General features: G+C 39.7%; 2 protein-coding genes across 2 annotated transcripts; one reads left to right on the top strand and one right to left on the bottom strand.

Annotated features, from left to right (window-relative positions):
* Positions 1 to 3,659: 3,659 nt before the first annotated feature.
* Positions 3,660 to 9,291, bottom strand: LOC147867625 (uncharacterized). The gene is made up of 7 exons (XM_087315408.1): positions 9,136 to 9,291; positions 8,923 to 9,044; positions 5,521 to 5,603; positions 5,306 to 5,427; positions 5,063 to 5,227; positions 4,886 to 4,979; positions 3,660 to 3,994 (listed from the first exon to the last, which is right to left on the bottom strand). Exons 1-7 carry the CDS (start codon positions 9,245 to 9,247, stop codon positions 3,811 to 3,813), a joined length of 882 nt encoding a protein of 293 aa, XP_087171534.1. The 5' UTR covers positions 9,248 to 9,291; the 3' UTR covers positions 3,660 to 3,810.
* A 6,548-nt stretch (positions 9,292 to 15,839) lies between these two features.
* LOC147867624 (uncharacterized) lies at positions 15,840 to 19,003 on the top strand. Its single transcript, XM_087315406.1, has 2 exons — positions 15,840 to 17,863; positions 18,123 to 19,003. The coding sequence occupies exons 1-2, from the start codon at positions 15,925 to 15,927 to the stop codon at positions 18,383 to 18,385; spliced, it is 2,202 nt and encodes a 733-aa protein (XP_087171532.1). The 5' UTR covers positions 15,840 to 15,924; the 3' UTR covers positions 18,386 to 19,003.
* The last annotated feature ends 1,035 nt before the right edge of the window (positions 19,004 to 20,038 follow it).

Raw genomic sequence — 20,038 nt, 5'->3', positions numbered from 1 at the left:
ACAGCCACGGACGCCCCAAATGTTTCTACTGCAACAACTATGACCACATCCGGCGTCATTGCCGAAAGTGGCAAAATCAACAACAGAAGCAGAACGTCCAATTAGCCGATGTTACTGCAACTATGGCCACATCCGGCGTCATTGCCGAAAGTGGCAAAATCAACAACTGAAGCAGAACGTCCAATTAGCCAATGTTGCCTCCCTCTCTAAGCTCCCGAAAAACTAATGCACGGGGTGATGCAGGGAGAGCTGCCCCCGCACGTCCACGCCTCCACGTCATCAACTTCCCCCGTTTGTACCACAATCGCCCGCCTCCAGTACACAGCAAAAGAAGTTCTCCTCGACTCCGACAACAACATCTCTTCCATTAGCGCAGATTTAGTCGCCCAATTGCAACTTCCCACGAGCCACGCACCGCCCATTAAAATCCTCTTCGGTGACTAGCAGCGGTTGTACCACTCACATACGCAAGTCATGTGCATGCTCACCATCAGTTCCGCCCTGATCCAACATCGTTTCTACGTCCTCCCACGCCAGTTGTTCCCAATCACCTTAGGCTGATATTGGTTCCTCCATAGTCGAGCCTATCTCGATTTCTCCTCGCAACAGCTCATCCTCCCCAATCACCTTCCAATCGCGCTCTTCACTAATCCGCGAGATACCACCCACATCAACAACACACAGTACCTAGTATCACTGACAGAGCGCATCCATGACATCCGACAGCTCCTAACCACCTTTCCCTCGCTATCTACACCACCTGCAAAGCCTCCCTCGGTCCGCTTTCCTATCCACCACACGATTTCTACAAGCAACGCCTGCCCCATCAGCGCAGCTCCCTAACGTTGCTCCCCTCTCGACCACAAGAACATCGACAACACCGTCAGAACTATGCTACAACAGGGGATTATCACCCCTTCCAAGAACGAGTGGATCTCAGAGCCACACATGGTAAAAAAAGGGGACGGCTCTTACCATTTTTGTGTCGACTTCCGACAACTGAACTATGTCACCACTCGTGACTGATATCGTCTCCCTCGTATCGACGACCTCGACCAGCTCGGCAAATCAAAGTACTTCTCCTCCCTTGATCTGGCCTCGAGATATTGGCAGATCCCTATGAATCCTAAAGATGCCCACAAAACTGCATTCCGCACTAGGAAAGGCATTTTTCAGTTCACACGGATGCCCTTCGGCCTATCTGACGCTGGGAGCACATTTCATCGAATGGCTACGAGCACCTGGGTGGAACACCTCCAAGTCCTTCAGGAGGTCCTAACTTGTGTTCAACGCTATCAATTGCAGTTGCTATGGAAGAAGTGTCGTTGGGGTAGTACACGCCTCCACTTCCTCGGGTACATCATCTCCTCCGACGGAATACAAATGGACCCAGAGAAGACGGAAGCAGTCCAAAAATTCCCACACCCCACCACAATCAAGCAGCTTCAACGCTTCCTCGGCCTCCTCACGTTCTCTCTCTGTTTCATCCCACAGCTACCCGACCTGTCAACCCCACTACGCACACTCCTGCAAGAAGACGCACCCTTCCTATGGACCGACACCTGCGAATGCAGCTTCCTGTAGCTCAAGCGAACGCTCCAAGCCTCTCATCTCTTGGCACACCCTGATTTCACGAAGCCTTTCCATCTGCAGACGGATGCCTCCAACGTCGGCCTTGGCACGGTCCTGCTCCAATCTGACAACAACCAACTATGCTTGATTGCCTACATAAGCCGGTCACTTACCAAAGCCGAACAAAATTACTCGACAACCGAAAAAGAGTTGCTCACCATCATTTGGGCATTCCATCGTTTCCACCCGTACCTACACAGATCAAACACATCAGTCAAAACTGACCATCAGGCATTGCTCTCCCTCATAAAGAAGGCTCACCCACCCGATCACTTACTCCGTTGGGTTGTGGCGCTGCAAGATTACACATTCACTCTGCACTATCGCCGCGGTCCCAGAACATCGTCGCCAATGGATTATCCCGCATATCCATTCAGGCGAACCAAATCGCATCCGGCACAAATTAATTTCCCCGTATCCTCATCCCAAATGGCCAACATGCAACAACACGACAAAAAGATCCAAGACATCCGCCACCGCCTACGAGCCGAGCCCACATCACCCCTCACCAAGCAATTCATGATCCAAGATAATGTCCTACTTTCTTGCCAAGTAGGCAAGGAACCCCGGGTCTATGTGCCTGAGCAACTGCGCATGTCTTACCTTCGTTTCTTCTACGATCACCCATTGTCCGGCCACTTGGGTTTTCACAAGGTGCTAGACAAAATCCATTGCAAATTCTATTGGTCGGGGCTACACCACGAGGTCGCCTCCTACATCAAAGCATGCAATTCATGTCAAGCCATCAAATCACCTCAAGTGGCTCAAGGCCTCTTACATCTGATACAGGTTCAAGCCCCATTTGAAATCGTCGGATGGGACATTCTGTGCCCCTCTCCCAAGTCAAAAGAAGGGAACAAATTCATCCTCGCCATAACTGAGTACTTGATGCGTTGGGTTGAGACAACCACTATCCCAGATGCAAAGGCTACGACCATCGCCACCAAACTATTGGAGAAAATCATCTTCCCCAGCGGTTGCCCACTCCAAATCTTGTCTGATCGGGGACCCCAGTTCAACAGCGAGCTCCTACATCTTGTTTCTACACAATTAGGAATCCAACAATTATTCACGTCACCCTACCATCCATAGACGAATGGATTGACAGAGCGCCTCAACCAAACCTTAAAACAACAAATCTCGGCCTGCACTCGACCTGGGACCGGATCTTGCCCTTCGTTACACGCACACCTACAACACAACCGTGCAAGCCTACACCCGCATTAGCCCCTTTCGGGCCCTTTATGGCAAGGACCTGCACTTACCCCTAGAAGTGGCAGTCCCGCAACCAACCACGCCACTCCACTCTAACGCAGTGTCCTGGTGGTCCCACCTACAACAACTCCAGCCCCTCCTACGCAAAGCCATCACGAGCAAACTGCACCAAGCACAGCTACACCAAAAACGCCAACACGACGCATGCCACGCCGACCATCAATACCACGCCAGCAACAAAGTCCTCGTCTATTTCCCCATCCGTCGTCGCAGCCTAAGCGAGACGCTCATGCACCGATGGATCCGTCCCTTCGAAGTTCAAAAGCAAATACACAACACTACATACCTGCTTTGCCGCGCCTCCAACAACCGTTCTACCTTCGCCCACCAGTCTCACATGAAGCCCTTCCATCAGCTACCACCACCCACGCCCACACCCACACCCACGCTCGTGCCATCCCTCCACCTAGAACCGTTGTCCACGCCCCGCCGCACTTCGACCGCACAGTAACGTTTTTTTCCAAGGGGGATTTGTGGTATTACCACGAATCCTAACCAAGGCCCCACCTAACCAAGGTCACATTGACCACACCGAAATTAGGCCCCTACCAAGCCCCCATAATTAGAAGAGCTAATTGGAGCGAGAAAAAACACCCACCACGCTAAGAGTAGCCTATAAGATGTACTAAGAGTAGCCTATAAGAGGGAACTTAGAACGTAATGGAAAGGGAGCTATTTTGAGAGCATTTCACAATATAGTGAGTTTTGTCATTAGTGAATTAACATTTTGCTGTTCTAATCTTTGCAACATGTAGAAGAAGCTTGCCTTTCAAACAAATAATCATGCCTAAATACATGTCAAGTGAGCTGATAACACTAAAGATAATTAAGAATCAAATTGCTAATAAACTTTCAACATATTTTGTTGTAAGTATCCATTGTTTTAAAAAAAACTTTTAGACCTTACAATTGCACTTCATCTTCAAGAAAGTCTATCACAAGAGATGCCAAATTCTCTCTATGCTTTGTAAACCCATGATTTGCACCAGCCAATATTTGAAGTTTGTGATTCGAAATGAATCTATCAAATTCTTTTGCATCATCTACATTAATAATCTCGTCATCTGAACCATGAACTGTCAAAATCCTGTCCATGTTAAGGCAAAATTTTAGAGCAATCTTTGACAGCATGTGTGCCTGAACATGTAAAAACATAAAGGTATCAATGATGAAAACGCATGCCAAGGAAAATAACCACCGTTTCACTCTTCAAATACTTGTCAATGCCCACTTTATTCCTTGAAGTGCACATCACAAAATAAATTAACATATCACAAAATAAGGTGAAACACAGAATAAATTGATTATCTTCACCAATACAAATCCCTTACTAAGAACTCATGAACCCTCGTCCTATGTCAGGGTCTCTTCTGGCTGAATTATACTGATAATGATTCTTTTCTCCCAGCAAACCTTACGACTACCCTACCAGTCATATGCAGATCCATAAATTGTAAAGATTGTTGTTGAATGAATGAAGGGAAAAAACATCAAAATAACCCCAACTTGTTGGGTATTTAGAAGCGTAACATAACCCTCTGTAGTCCAAATTTTGGGTTATACATATGCATACATAATTTGGGCATGGACAGAAATTACAATAAAATTTATGGCAACAATCAACTGAGTTTAGCTTTGAAGGAATAATTTAAAGGGGAAAAACACCTGAATACCTGTAAGCTCCAAAAATTACCAGAATACCTCTCTCCAGTACAAAATCTAGAACTACATAGGGCTACTCTGGTAATTTTTAAACTTTGTAGTATTTTGGCATATACCCAACAAGTTGGACATAATTTGATGTGTTGCATTAATTTCAATTCATACCCATAGGTATCCATTACCACGATATCCCTTTCCGGTGCAAAATCTGCTACTAAAAAGGGATATTCTGGTAATTTTTTTAAATTTAGGGTATTTTGGTAAATACCAAAGAAGTTAAGAGTATTTTAATGTTTTCCCTAATTCAAATTCATACCGACAATCTTTGGGTATAGACAGAACAGCTGATTTCATATCTGTCTTCAGTCTATCTTGCAAGGATTTTTCAGTAACACGATACTCTACCTCGCCTACAAATCAAATAAGTTCATATCAAACTCCCTTACATATCAAGTGAATGAAAAGCAAATGTCATGAAAGTTTAACATGATACCAGTTCTGCTTTTCACTTCCACATAACCTTTCTCCTGAATGGCTTGAAGGCCCATCTCTCCAAGCCTCTCTTTCACACCACACTGAAGGTTGAATCGGCCACATACATTCACTATAGTTGCCACATCACTATACCTAGATGCATATAAGAGTACCACGTTGCCACCTGCATATATTCTAGTTTTTCCTTATGACAAAACCAAAAGTAAGTATTTCTCCTTTCCAAAACATGGGAAGAAAGTACCTTTGCTATGGCCAAGGATGGCCTTTACTTTGTGACCTTGGGCATTCAAATAAAGAATAACTGATCGCAAGTCTTCGACTTCCTTCCAATAGTTGCCATACTCAAACTCCCCGTCACTTTCTCTAATTTGGAAGTAAACAAAATAAGTGTTAGGTTGTATCTTAGTTATGACCTAAACATATTTGAACACAAATTTTGTTTTAAAAAAGACATACCCATTACCCGAGAAATCAAATCTACATGTGGTATGGCCCTTTTCCACAAGCACTGATGCCAAACTTTTAATTGTTGAGCTTTCCTGTGGGGGAAATATTATCAGTGTACAGACAGAAGTATATGATCAGAGAAAAGAATAAGAATACAAAAAACTAGATGGTTACAAGTTGGCAAGCACACAACAATGTATTAACAAAGAGCATTTGCAAGCAATCAGCTGGAGATGCACTCCTCATGACGAAATGAGATAATATATGCTGTTAAGAACATCCAGCACATTACACATATACTATGGATGTATATTCATATATACTATAAATTGTAAATATCATATTCTACAAGTTAAGTGTTATAATTTATATTTCTCACACATAAATAATATACTATATAAACATTTCAGAGAAAAGAATAAGAATACAAAAAACAAGATGGTTACAAGTTGGCAAGCACAACAATGTATTAACAAAGAGCATTTACAAGGCAATCAGCTGGAGATGCACTCATCATGACTAAATGAGATAATATATGCTGTTAAGAACTTCCAGCAGCATTACACATATACTATGGATGTATATTCATATATACCATAAATTATAAATCTCATATTATACATGTTAAGTGGTATAATTTATATTTATCACACATAAATAATATACTATATAAACATATAATACACATTACAAAGGGGCACAATACAGAAGTAAAGGGCAGCCCAATCATTCAAGGAAAAAGAAAAACGTTTAACACGACCAAAAAGAACTAGACGGAAAAAAAAGAATCCTCCCAATCAGACAACAATTAAACATTTAGAAGCTCTTTAGCAGACAAGGAGAAATTCTAGATATTTTAGAAATTACAGCTGAAGCAACAAAAAATACATGACATGTCAAATTGAAATGAGGCTTGTAATAAGCCAGGAGAAAATAATACAAGGTGATGAGAAGTCTGTGTAAGGGTGTCAAGCCCCATGAGCGAACCAAGGGAAATAGGCCCAACTGAGCATACAAAAGAGATAGACTAAATGGCTGGAATCTAGATGAAATCCAGATGAGAAGGTGTTAGAGGTCGGAGCCCTTTTATAGTTTCTAACTTAGAGCAATTGGCTAATAAGCCTCCATAAGTGTAGACTGTAGTATAGGCTGTTAACACACCTAATTAATTGCATGTTCCAGGTATGTAAATGACCATGACCACCATTCAGCACCAGGTGTGGATAAAACAGGCCATAGCTGTGACTGAGTAACCAAATACTTCAGCTGGAAAGCTTTGGTAAAGATGTCTGCAGCATTGTCATAAATGGATAATAGTTGACCAACCAGGACTCGCTCATGTAAATAATGGTATTGCACCACAATATGTTTGGTACCGACATGAAAGTCAGGGTAATGACAAGGCAGGTTTAGTTATTACACCAAACAAGAGTAGCAGTAGATAGAGGAGAGCCCAACTCACCAAGAAGTTAACGTACACAAATTCTGCCACATGAAGCTGAACAAGCAAATTCATTTTACTCGGCTTATATGGAGGATAGTGAAACCGTGGATTGTTGAACCCAAGTTAATGAAAAAAACTGTAGATGAGCATTGGAATAAAGTTTTTCAGCCAAATCAGAATCACACCATCCTGACAGAGTGCATTACACTTTATGGATATATATTCCCATGCAACAGAGATGTACCACATGGCACACTTTGTCAACATTATAATTAGATTTATCAAGGTTTTCAGCAAAAAAAACTATATGTTTTGATGGTGAAAGAGATGCTAGGATAAGAATAAATGACTGCACCCGATAACAAGTATTAGTACATGATAATTATCCTGATATTTGAGAGCTCGGTGGAGGTGAACACTCACCCACCATAAAAATGGTAACTCCACTATCTATAATCCAAGAATTAGAATTAGAATTAGAATTTTTATCGTCCATAAAGAGGCCAATTTTGACCTATGGGACCAGAGTATACATGTGTTCTTGATATGTGTCTCCTTCCTAAGACGGGGTATTCATACACTGAAGCACAAAGTCTCTATATGTGACTAGAAGCTATGATTGTCGAAGCAAATTTAATTGTGTTTCAATTTTCCCTTCTCTGCATAGGGTTCCACTTTCTGCTTCTTCCAGCACTCAAACTTCAAGTGATCCTTTTTGTGACAATAATGACACTCCACATTTTTCTTGGAGTCAGAGTGAAATTTATTTTGTTGTTGCGCTGACATGCTGAAAGTATCATCAACATTCATAGATCCTCCAGCTCGATAGTGGAAATGCCCCTAGATCAACATGAGCTAAAAGAGATTTTCTTCCAAATTGGGGGCTTTGATCGAGATGTTGTCTGGGTTGTTTAAATAGTAGCATTCAGGCCATGGACTCAAGTCTGGGTACCACTACTAAGTTGTCAAATATCCTTGAGAATACACTGATAGAGTTTAAATTGTCCACACTGAAGGTTCACCATTCATTTCCTACTCAAAATGTAAAATGAATGCAAAATGGACTCAAGTCTGGCTACCACTACTAAGTTGTCAAATATCCTTGAGAATACATTGATGGAATTTAAATTGTCCACACTGGAGGTTCAACATTTCCTACTTATCCTTTTTCATTTTAATGATCCAATTCCCAAGGGCGTAACCATGCTCCTCTGTTAGAATTTCTTGAATGGGTCAATCTTTTAGTGTGGATCAGGCCAACGTAGAGAGAACCCCTGCATATAAGATTATGTTGGAAGATTGATAAAAGACGAAACAATTTTGAAATTGTTTCGAGATGACTCCCAAATCATCTTCATAAATTAATGGCAAGAAAAATAATTGTCCTTGGAAGAGTTGTTTCCATTGCAAGAAATGTATAGCAGTCTGCTTTAATGAAATAATGGCATAGGTCCTTGATGCCCAAAAGATGTCCTATATATGTAATACTTGGAAAATATATGACTGAATTTTAGGCATTTAATATGGCTAGTATTGCAAATAATGTAAATGATCATGCTAACACTCATAAGAGGATAACGCTAAAAAAATACAAGGATACTGAGTAACCCCATTCGATCCCAGAAGAGCGTATGCTTTAGCATCTCTCTCTCTCTCTCTTACGTGCCTCTTCCTTGATACAATGGATTTTGATTGTAATAGGCATAGGATAAGGTTCTTACAATCTCTCCTTGAGTTCTTGGGTGGCAACCAACGTGTAAAAACATGACATTTGCGCAAACTAAGGAGTTAAATTCAGATTTGCAATAATATTCTACCTAGCATTTTGCATGAAAGTATAAATATAGAAGAATATGGCCTAGGATGATGATAAGTGTATATTTATCTATCTATACAAATGTGTTTCTATAAAAAACAAAACATATATACATAGCATTTTTCTTGATCATATAAATGTAAATTATTACCTTGCTAGATCGAAAACCATGGCATAGGATGACAACATCTTTCGAAGAAGAACCTTCTAGAATGCCGACCAGGTTCTCCCCTAAAGGATTAGAGACGGTGATCCGCTTGGATGAATCATGAACTAGAAAATGAGACGAAGATGATGATAATGATGAAAACATTAGATTTCATAAGAACCAAACAAACAGAGACGAGATCTGAAAGAAGATCACCAGAGAAAGACGCCATTTTCAGTCGAGAAAAGCAGACCCGTGGAAAGGAACGAGGCAGAGTTTGCAATGCAGGAGGAGCAGAGGAAGAAGAAGAAAAGAAGAGGGTGCTCATATTTGCTAAAAGGGTAGGATTGATAATTCTGAAAACATGAAAAGATTGGGGGGAGGTATATGGGATGGCATTATCGAGAATATCTCTAAAACCACTAAGAAGAAGAAGGTATACTACATATGATAAAGCATTGATGTCTCTAGATACACCCGAGGATGTACGATGACCTATCACTGAGCAGAGGAGGAGGGTTATACATACAATGAATGGCATAACACTGAGTAGATGAGGGTATACATATGATAACATAGAATCAACTGTCTTCGGATACACACAAAGGGTGTACGATGATATAACATCGAGAAGAGGAGGGTATACATGCCATGACATATCACCAATTAGAGGAGGGTATATGTACATATGATGACATAGAATCAACACGTCATGATACACGTGAGGGTGTATGATGGGATAGTACGAAGAAGAGGAGGGTATACATACGATGACATTGCAGCAAGGAGAAGAGGGCATACATACGACAACATGGTGCCAAGGAGAGGAAGGCATACATATGATGATGACATATCATAGAGCGGAGGGTATACATAAGATAACATAACACCAAGGAGAAGAGGGTATACATATGACAACATAGCGCCAAGGAGAGGAGGGTATACATATGACAACATGGCGTTGAGGAGAGGAGGGTATACATACAATGGAATTGCATAGCAATGAGGAGGGGTGTGTGTCCATGTGACAACATAGCCCCGATGTCTTTATGCATATGTGTCATGGATGTTGGTCATGACACTCCCAAAGGGTACTACCAAATACCACGACCTTAATTGATGTCTCTGTAAACACCGATGATATGCAATGATATTCTTGACATCTCCATAAATACGAAGGGTTATAGTTTATGCCCTTAACTTTGCATTTTTTGCTCTCAACAAGTTCATGTTTCTGAGCATCACACTCGAATGGAATGCTCTAGCTTTTATCACATTGCACCGCGTTTTCCACACATTTTCAATAAAGTTATGTCGTTGCACATTTCTTTCGCAATCTAACATATGCACTCTCAATCATTAGTCAAATTCTCAAACAAAGAGACAAACAACTTAACTCCAAAAAGTATGACATGAAAATGTTTCACACGTGGTTTGAATTCAAGCGAGTGAAACATTGCATGAGGATGAAGTTGTTACAACCCACGAGTGCTTGACATCTAGTATGTAAGGCATGTTCCGATGTCGTGATATGGTGAAATGGTCAAGTTTTAAATTCTAGTTGAAATTATCATTGAGAGAAAATCAATAGGCATTAATTAAGACGCAAAATATAGCTCAAATGGTAAGAGTTGGGTGTGTGTGGTTAATGCAAATATATTGAAGGACATTGTATTGAAATCAAGCACTCGTGCAAGGATAAAGACTAGTGCATGGTCAAGTGAGAAAGTAATGGTGCATGTGAAAAGAACGAATACTAATTTTATCTAGTGAGAGAGCCCTTGGAACTTGGAAGTTATATAACTAGCAAGATAGATCAAATGTTCAAGTTCAAAAACTTGGGGAATCAAACACCCAAGCACCTACAACAAACAAAATATTTTGGTAACAAATCACTTGAGTACGTGGGAGGAAGCCTACAATGGCCCAAGCAACATTGTCATTGATCGTAGACTTGCCATGCTGAAATTCAAGGATTCCCCCCCTCCCTCCCCCCCCCCCATCATTTTGTTCCCTTAGAAATTCTCACCTTGTGTATAAGAACCCACAAATTACATAATCTAGGCTATCTTCGTTCAATTTGCCAAAAGTAATTGTAAGTCTATCATTATGGGATTTATAATGATAATTATCCTTTTAATCTACTCACCAAATTGATTTGTACATACAAGTTAAATTCACGAGTGACCTTCATTAGAGGAAAGAAATCACGAGAGCAAGGACAACGGAATTCCTTGTGAAATTCCCAATTAGTTAAACTCGTACATTAACGCATCAACACAAAATATGTTCTTAGCATGGCTCTCTCCACATGAGAATGTTAATTTTCATGTGGGCTTGTGGAGACATACTTTCATATTGACCAAGTCGGCTAATCGTCATCTACGACATCTCAACACAAAATAAGTGCTCGATGAGGCTTTATTTATACAAGAGAATTCTAGTGAAACTTGCAGAGACACCCATTTCCCACGAGCCTTCGGGAATCTCTCAACACTCAATCCTTCTTGTTTATGATTGGCATAAATCATAACTTATTTCTTTGTTTTTATGACTATTTCAACTTATTTATATGTTACCCACTACTCAGATTTCCCACACTAATTTTGGCCGAGGGTGTGTTTGATTCCGATTTAAGTTGGAAAGAATGTGATTCAACCATAGCCTATAAAGAAAGGAGAGGTATTATCTAGGCATTACAATTTACATGTATGGAAAGAGATTCAATAATATCACATAATATATTACAGGTATTTGGTATTCCCACAAAATTCGCCCTAATGAAAGAGAGGTATTCTCTTGGACTTGAGTCGTGACATTAGTCTTCTATGTATATATTGACCCCTTTATGAACGTTTGACACAATAATGTGATCAAAGTCTCTCTTATAAGTGGGTCAAAGGACATTTGTTGATAAGCAAACATCCCAATTTAAGTGGCAAAAAGTGGTTTTATGTTGATCCAAGAGTGTTGGAAACATAGTAGATTTCCCGGAAGAACTCATCGCATCTTATCCTTGGTTTCATCCCTTCGATATCAAGTAACCATAATGTCTCCCCCAAGGTTGAATCTCACTCGTATTTCTTGTTATAATAAGCAAACATTTCCTTTTGATCCAAAATCATCATACTACATATTTCTTTTATGTATTCCCCATAATTATTGCTTTGTCAATGACATGTAATTAGGAGTATGAGGCACCTGAATAATCAATGTCCAGTGGTATTCTTCCCTAAAGTGCCTAGGATGATCATATTTCACACAATGACAAATGTCAAAGATGCTCAAGCTCAATTGGCACCAAAATGACCTTATCTCCTATGTTTTTATTATACCCAACCACAATGAACTTTAATATTACTTCATAATACACATAGTGTGTATTTGATTCTACAATTAGCATTTGATTGCACTATCAACCCCCCAACCTACACCATTCTCTATTGTATAACAAAAATAATGTAAACAAGTTGCACGCAACCTCAACACAAGTAACGTACTTTTGCTTCAACTTCCCTTCACTGACAATGTGCATGGGACAATGTATATGAAGTTGTTATTGAAAAGAAATGAAGGAAGGAAAAAAAATTGTTATGTTGCTCTCATGTTTGAAATATAACTTGAATAACCCCTCATGTATTTTGTATACATTGTTACCACTAACATAGTCCAACATAACTAAAAACCACCAACAAACTTGTCCACCTCTATCATTAAACATGAAAAGGCTTAGGACATGCCCTTAGTGACATTTGTAACTCTACTATAATGTCCTCAAACTCTACACTCTATCATAACACATCATCGAGTTGAAGTAGAATGTCCTTTAATGCCTAGTTATTAACTTCATGAAGCATAACTTGATATTGTTTAATCATCTCCTCCTCATCTCTTGGGTCTAATTTGTGCGTGTGATTTCTCTATCACTATCTCTACTACAAGCAATTTCACATTGGTTTCACATGTTCACAATTTCATCAAAACTTTCTCAAATCACTATATCTTATGGTTATAAGTACACTTCTATAATTTCATGCTTTTGAATGGATGTGTAATGCTTGTTGGTAGCTTTGATTCTAGATATACCTCATCCAATTTGGAGTTCCTAAGTGAAAGAATTATGATTTAAATGATTAATATATCTTTAAAAATACATAAAATATCAAACTCTTAGCCTCTATCACTCCATGGGTTGTTAGGCCCCATCTCATAGATTGTTATTTACCTCCCACTGATGTTAAAAATACATCCAAGATCTATATATCCCTCCTTTGCTCTCTAAAAGGATGTAAGATCCAAATGAATGTTTTGACACACACACACGCTTCATGATATCTCAATAGTTCCTAGGCGAACAAGGCTTTTTGACCATGCTAAGCTAATCCAATGTTCAAAGTCTGAGAAGAGATGTGGACACTAATGTTTCACACATTATATTACATGTGTTCCACCAACCATGAAGTCTTGTTTTTGTACAAAGAAAGTGCACTTGCACATAGATCATAGAGCATGTCCTTTCATTTGACATCCACACCATTCATAGCTTCAACACAACCTTTGCTCAAGTGTCTTCGATGTTAGATGGTGGGGTGTTTGGGGGGAGGGGGGGGGGGGGGGTGGGTTGCTTCAACACTAACTTTGTGCTAAACAAGTTAGTGACTCAGGAGCATATCACACTAAATTGGTCGACGAACGCATTTTTGTTATTGTGTTCTGATTATTTTCTCGCTAGGCACTTCTCAATCGGTAAGGTCGAGATCTTAAGTTTGTTGGGCATCGAGAGGGTCACTTAGCTCAGTGATTGGATGAAGAGGCCAAGATGCGAGCACACACATGGGAAGTGGACAAAAGAAGAAGAAGAAGAAGAAGAAGTTGCACACACATGGGGATTGGACAAAAGATGAAGAAGAAGAAGAAGAAGAAGAAGAAGAAGAAGAAGGGAAGAGTAGTAAATGGAGAGATCGATATGGAGGCAAGTAAATGCGACAAAAAAGGGCCAGAAAAGTGGAGTCAAAATAATTGACTGGAGGTAGACACATACACATATGTACACATGTCACATACACATACACATACACATACACATACACATACACATACACATACACATACACATACACATACACATACACATACACATACACATACACATACACATACACATACACATACACATACACATACACATACACATACACATACACATACACATACACATACACATACACATACACATACACATACACATACACATACGTACACATGTCACATACACATACACATACAGATACACATACACATACACATACACATACAGATACACATACACATGTCACATACACATACACATACAGATACACATACACATACACATACACATACACATACACATACACATACACATACACATACACATACACATACACATACACATACATACACATACACATACACATACACATACACATACACATACACATACACATACACATACACATACACATACACATACACATACACATACACATACACATACACATACACATACACATACAACAGCCAATTCGAGGTTCGTACTCCTCATTCCTTTTTCAAGAGGGTGGGGGCAAAAAGCAAAACTAAAAATAAATTTATGGGAATTTACAAAAGTAACCCCAAAGACGAGGTAAACCATATGTAATTAAATAGCATATACAATAATACATAATTATTATATGTGGCATAGGTGGAAGTCTGGTTTCACACATGGCCGGACAAACGAAGGGGCGGAGCGGTCGTTTCATACGTGTTCGGATGCGGAGCTGTCTTTTCAAAATTTAGCCCTAAATTTGTGCTGCCCCCGCTAACGGTGGCGGCTGCGATATTTGTTTCTATAATCTCTCTCTCTCTCTCTCATCTCCTCTTATTTAAGCTCTCAAAACCCTAAACCCTTCCTCCCCTCTTTTTTAGCACCTTCTTTAAATAAAATAAATAAAAACACATATACCATCATTTATTTATTTGTTTATTTATTTATTTACTCCTTTTAAAGTCCTCCTCCTCTGTTTTTTTAATTGATTAAAACAAATAAAAAAGGGCTTCTTGCTAAGTTATGTAATATATGATAATATTATTATTATCTTGTTTCTATTTATTTTAAAAAAGCTCCGTTTTAAATCTAATTGGTCTCTTCGAAAATTTATTATAGCTCCACGCATCGGCCCCCCTCCCCAAAAAAACCAAAAACAAAAAAAATAAATCAAATGAAGAAAAGAAAAAAGGGCGGAAAAAGAGGGAATTAAAATTTTAGTTTAAATTTGTTGATTTTTACTTCGGGCTCTCAAAAAAAGTTTTACTGAAGCCAAAGAGAGGATAATTGGGAGAGTTTGTATTTATTTATTTTTCTAAAATGAAAAATAAAGGAAAAAAATAAAAAAATGAAAAAATGAATGGAATGGATTTGGGAGTTTCTGATATTTCCTAGCGGTTGCCCCTCTGAGCCCAACCGAGATCACACCTCGCTATTTTAATTTATTTCCGGAAATACCCCTCTGTCTCTTTTACATATATATACATGTATATATTTATATGTGCGCCTCCTCTTCCTCTTCTCTTTTAGAAAGAAAGGAAAAAAAGAAAGATAAGACAACTACAGAGCTTTTCCCTTCTCTCTCTCTGCTCTCTGACTGAAGAGGAGCAAGAAACAGAGCTTTCTCTCCCTTACAAAGCCTAAGCGAAATTAGGAATCAGCAGCTCAAATCAGACCTTTTTGCAGCTGCCGCCTCAAATCTTCGAAGAAATTAGTAATCAGATATATATATATATATATATGATTATATCCTCTATATATAGAAATCGAGCGAGCTGTTCTGTTTTTTTGTGTGTTTGGTTTTTTTGCCCCTCTTCTGCTTCCTCTCTATCCATCATCTCCTTCTGATTAATTATCTCTCTTGTCCACCATCATATCTTAAATTCTTCCACATATATAATTCAATCGATTACTCAGCCGCCCAAAAATAAAAAAACATGCCATCTCTGTCTCAGAATTGGAGCATAATGAGTAGGAAGCCCTCCAAACCGCCTATCATACTAAAGAAGAGTAATCACAATACCACTACCACCGCCGCTATCACTAATCCTATCACTAATCCTACTGCTAATCCTACTGCTAATCCTACTGCTAATAAAACTGCTAATACTACTGCTAATATTACTGCTACTGCTAGTATTAGCAGTGCTGCCAATAGCAATCACCATATGAGACGTGTTCGTCTGGTCTGCACTGATCCGGATGCCACTGAATCGTCAAGTGATGAACAAGATGATGATGATGATGATGATGAAGACGACGAAGCAGGTGCCATTGACGGTAATGGCGACCTAAATCTGGAGCTAAAACAGGCGACTGGTGGCCCTCATAAAAGAACTACTACCGCTAAGCCGGCTAGGGTTAAGAGAGTGATTCGAGAGCTTTTCATCCCTGCATTGCCAGTTTCAGAAGCCTTGCAAGACGGCGAGGATTGTAATAATCATGGCGACAATGTCAGGGATTCTTCAGCCGAGCAGAGTGCTACTAAATCTGGTAGTAATCTGTATGATGAGGAGAATAGCATCATATCTCTACTTCGTCTGTACTGCAACAACTCTTCTTCTTCTTCATTTTCTTCTTCTTCCGCTGTGGCTTCTGCTAAGAGGAAACCGATGAACAACTTCACTATTTCTGCGAAAAGGCCCCACAACAACAGCAGCAGCAGCAGTAGCAGTAATGGTGATGGTGGTCTAGTGAGATCAAAATGGCATCAAAATCTTGGAGGCAGTGGGCCTGCGTTGGTGATGATGAAGCAGCAGCACAAGAAGGAAAAGCAGAGGAGCAAGGGAAGGTCCAACAGCGATGGCGATGGCGAGAAAGAGGCGATGGCGATCCAGATGAAGATGAAGATGAAGATGAAGAAGAATAAGAAGCAGCAGCAGCAGAAGAAGAAGAGCATAATCAGGAGTCAGGATGATAATGGTGGTGGTGTGAGGGGTGGGAGGAGCAGGTATATAGGGGTGAGGCAGAGGAGGTGGGGGAAATGGGCGGCGGAGATCCGAGACCCATCTCAAGGGCTCAGATTGTGGCTGGGCACCTATCCAACGGCTGAGGAGGCAGCCATGGCTTACGACAAGGCGGCCAGAAAGCTCAAGGGCCCCTTAGCCCCTACAAATTTCAATCAGACCTCCTCCTCCTCCTCTTCTTCTTCTTCTTCTTCTTCTTCTTCTTCTTCTCCATCTTCAGTTTCCTGTCCATCTCTCATTAGCAATAATCTCATCTCATCATCCCCTCCATTAATCTTTGATGATACAGTATCCCCATCCATGAATTCTTCCATTAATCCTGACCTTCCCTTCATCACCGATAACCTAGATGGTGATAACCTGCAGAATTACACTCCATGGGACAGTCTTTTAGCCCCCTTGATCTCCAGCCAATGCATCAGCCCCAGCTTCTCTGTGGAGGAGATTCATCCTTACTGTGCTGCTGCTGCTGCTGATGATCAGCTAGACAACCTCACCACATACATAAATGATTGCCATGATGAGTACTGGTCTGCTACCAATGACCTAAACATCCTTGCCCCTCCTCCTCACATCTCCTCTACAGTTAGCTGTGGCTTTGATCATGGTAAGTTTAGTATTGGAGCTCACCATAGCTACCCTGACATGGAAGGTAGCGGTGATTATAACTCCCTTTTTGGAAGCTGCTCCCCTTCTTCTGTTTTAGATCAAGAGATTAAAGGCCCTCTTCTAATGTCTGTGGAGGCTCATCACCACCACCACCATGGTGATGAGAATCATATGATGGTTCTCTCTCCTTCCTCTGTTCTTGAAATCAATGGCTTCTCTGATCGTGGTTTTAGTCATCCACATCTCAACTCTACATCCCCATCGCCAATCTTAAAGAAGGCTAATCTTCAAGCCAAAAGTGGTAAGGACAGACGATTTCAATCTCGTGTGTTACTTAATTAATCCTCTTTTCTTGTTTCATTCAAACAAATGTTAAAAGAAAAGTTTTTAGGCATCAAATGCATCCTGCACTCTCTAATTCAATCCTTAAAATCCGTTGTGATTAATTTATATATTTCAATGCGCAGAATCCATTGTGATTAATTTTGTCATACATTTTAATATCCGCCTTGTACTGAATCTGTATGTTTGTGCTTCTTCTGGATTTTGTTTCATTTCAGATGGGGGGGCTCAATTAATGGATTTTGGTGGCCGAGGAGGAGATGCAGAGGAGGAATGCTTATTCTTCAAGTATAATGAAGATTATTATATGGATGATGATAATGATGATGATGGCGATGGCGATGATGATGACATGGATGAAGAAGATGAAGATGAAGAAGAAGAAGATGATGATGAAGATGATGATGGTCTTACAAGCTTTGAATTGGATGAAGAAGCCATGACATGGATCAATGTGTCAGAAGAATGCTTATATGCATGATGATGAAAACCCACATCCACACCATACCATACCATACCATACCATACCATGCCATGACATGACATGACATGAGAAGTCATGTCTCATCATGCATGCATACATGCATAACATCCCTTACTGCATACATTCATTCATTTATTCATTCATTCATCACATAATTATATATATATATATATAAATGTTATTAGCCTCATATGTATGCCATGCCATGCCATACTACTGAGTAATGGGAGTAAGATTCATTTTTGTTAGGGGCATGCAAAATGTCAGTGTTATTTTATTAACTACATACACATACATATACATATACATATATTATATATAGTTGCTTGGAATTTTCCACCTTGGTGTGGGGGCTATCTTTTTCTGTCATTCTATAGGAAAAAAAAGGCCCTCCCAAGCAACACAATTTTGGGTTTTGAGAGTTTTTAGAGTTAAAAGAGTGATTTGAGAGAGTGTGTGTGTGAGTGTCTCAATAAGGTTTTTGATTCCTAGGGATTTCCTCTTGATATGGAGGGTTAAGCAAGAGCTTATTTTGCAGACCTTCCATTTATTTGTATGCTAAGAGCTTCTTCTCTTTTTAAAAAAAAAACTAATCCAATTAATTCAGGAATTTCATTCTCTAGTACATAGTATTAGGTCTTCTCCTCGTCAATCCCATTACTGTATTGAATGTTGGAAGTGTGTTTTGTGTGTATTATGAGTGTGTGTACATTTGAGTGGTTAATTCAATTCATTCTTTAATTGCCCCCCTCTCCCCAGAGGATTTGCTCTCTCAACTCGATTGACAATTATACATGTCAATTCTCTTTCTTGAGATCCACTTTGAATTAAGAAAAGAGGATCCTCTTTTAAAGGGATCCAAGTAAATGGCCAACCAAAAAGAATATCGATGAATCTAATTGGATTGGATATTGAATCTATAAACTTTTTAACCTTGGAATCTAATTCTTAAAAGAAAAGGGGAACCTTCCTAAATTGTATTGTCTCATAGGATCCACCTAAATAGTATTCAATAAAATGAAATGAATAAATGTAAGCAAGAATAGTAAACATTAATGATCCCCCCTACTTCTCCCCATCAATGAATTGGATAAGATGGATTTATGACAATTTAGCATCTTTGGCTTGAGAAGGAATTTCAATATGGGAAAACTACAATCTGTGAATTGATTTGCATGAACCCCTTAGTTAATCCTTGATTTTGAATGAATGGTAGAATACAGGATACATTATATATTTCCGCAATGTACTTATGCAATATTTTAGCAATGTACATAGTAATTTGTCTTACATTTCCATGTTTTTGAGAGCCTAATGAGTTTCCTTATTACATGTGCCCACACATAAGCATATTATGGGAACGATTTGTCCTTGTTTACGATTACCATTAAGGAACTAACGAATATGGACGTAGAGTTGATGGATACCATAGATTTATAAATGGATCAATGGGGATAAGGAAGGATTTTTTGGGACTCACCTTGGCTTTGTAAGGCTAGGATGAGTCATGCAGTTGTGTGTTGGTAGTCAAGTATTCCAATAGGGACCCCAACAGAGATAAAGTGAAAGCAAAGGACCCCAAGCAAAAAAGATCATCAAATCTTTCTCCTCCTCTGATTTTTTTGTCGGCAACATTGAGGTAGGGACCCT

This window comes from Azolla caroliniana, unplaced genomic scaffold, assembly GCF_043228905.1.
Source record: "Azolla caroliniana isolate FFs.n. ecotype wild unplaced genomic scaffold, voAzoCaro1.0.p SCAF_2, whole genome shotgun sequence".
Classification (NCBI taxonomy): Eukaryota; Viridiplantae; Streptophyta; class Polypodiopsida; order Salviniales; family Salviniaceae; genus Azolla; species Azolla caroliniana.
Note: the sequence above shows the minus strand (reverse complement) of the source record. Positions and strands in the feature narration are given on the sequence as shown.

Excerpts from the sequence above, each read along its gene's own strand:
- LOC147867625 (XM_087315408.1), bottom strand. The coding sequence starts at position 9,247 with ATGAGCACCCTCTTCTTTTCTTCTTCTTCCTCTGCTCCTCCTGCATTG. Across the intron at positions 9,045-9,135 it reads GAAAATGGCGTCTTTCTCTG|TTCATGATTCATCCAAGCGG; the intron begins GTGATCTTCTTT and ends CTCATTTTCTAG. Across the intron at positions 4,980-5,062 it reads GGAAGTGAAAAGCAGAACTG|GCGAGGTAGAGTATCGTGTT; the intron begins GTATCATGTTAA and ends TTTGATTTGTAG.
- LOC147867624 (XM_087315406.1), top strand. The coding sequence starts at position 15,925 with ATGCCATCTCTGTCTCAGAATTGGAGCATAATGAGTAGGAAGCCCTCC. Across the intron at positions 17,864-18,122 it reads TAATCTTCAAGCCAAAAGTG|ATGGGGGGGCTCAATTAATG; the intron begins GTAAGGACAGAC and ends GTTTCATTTCAG.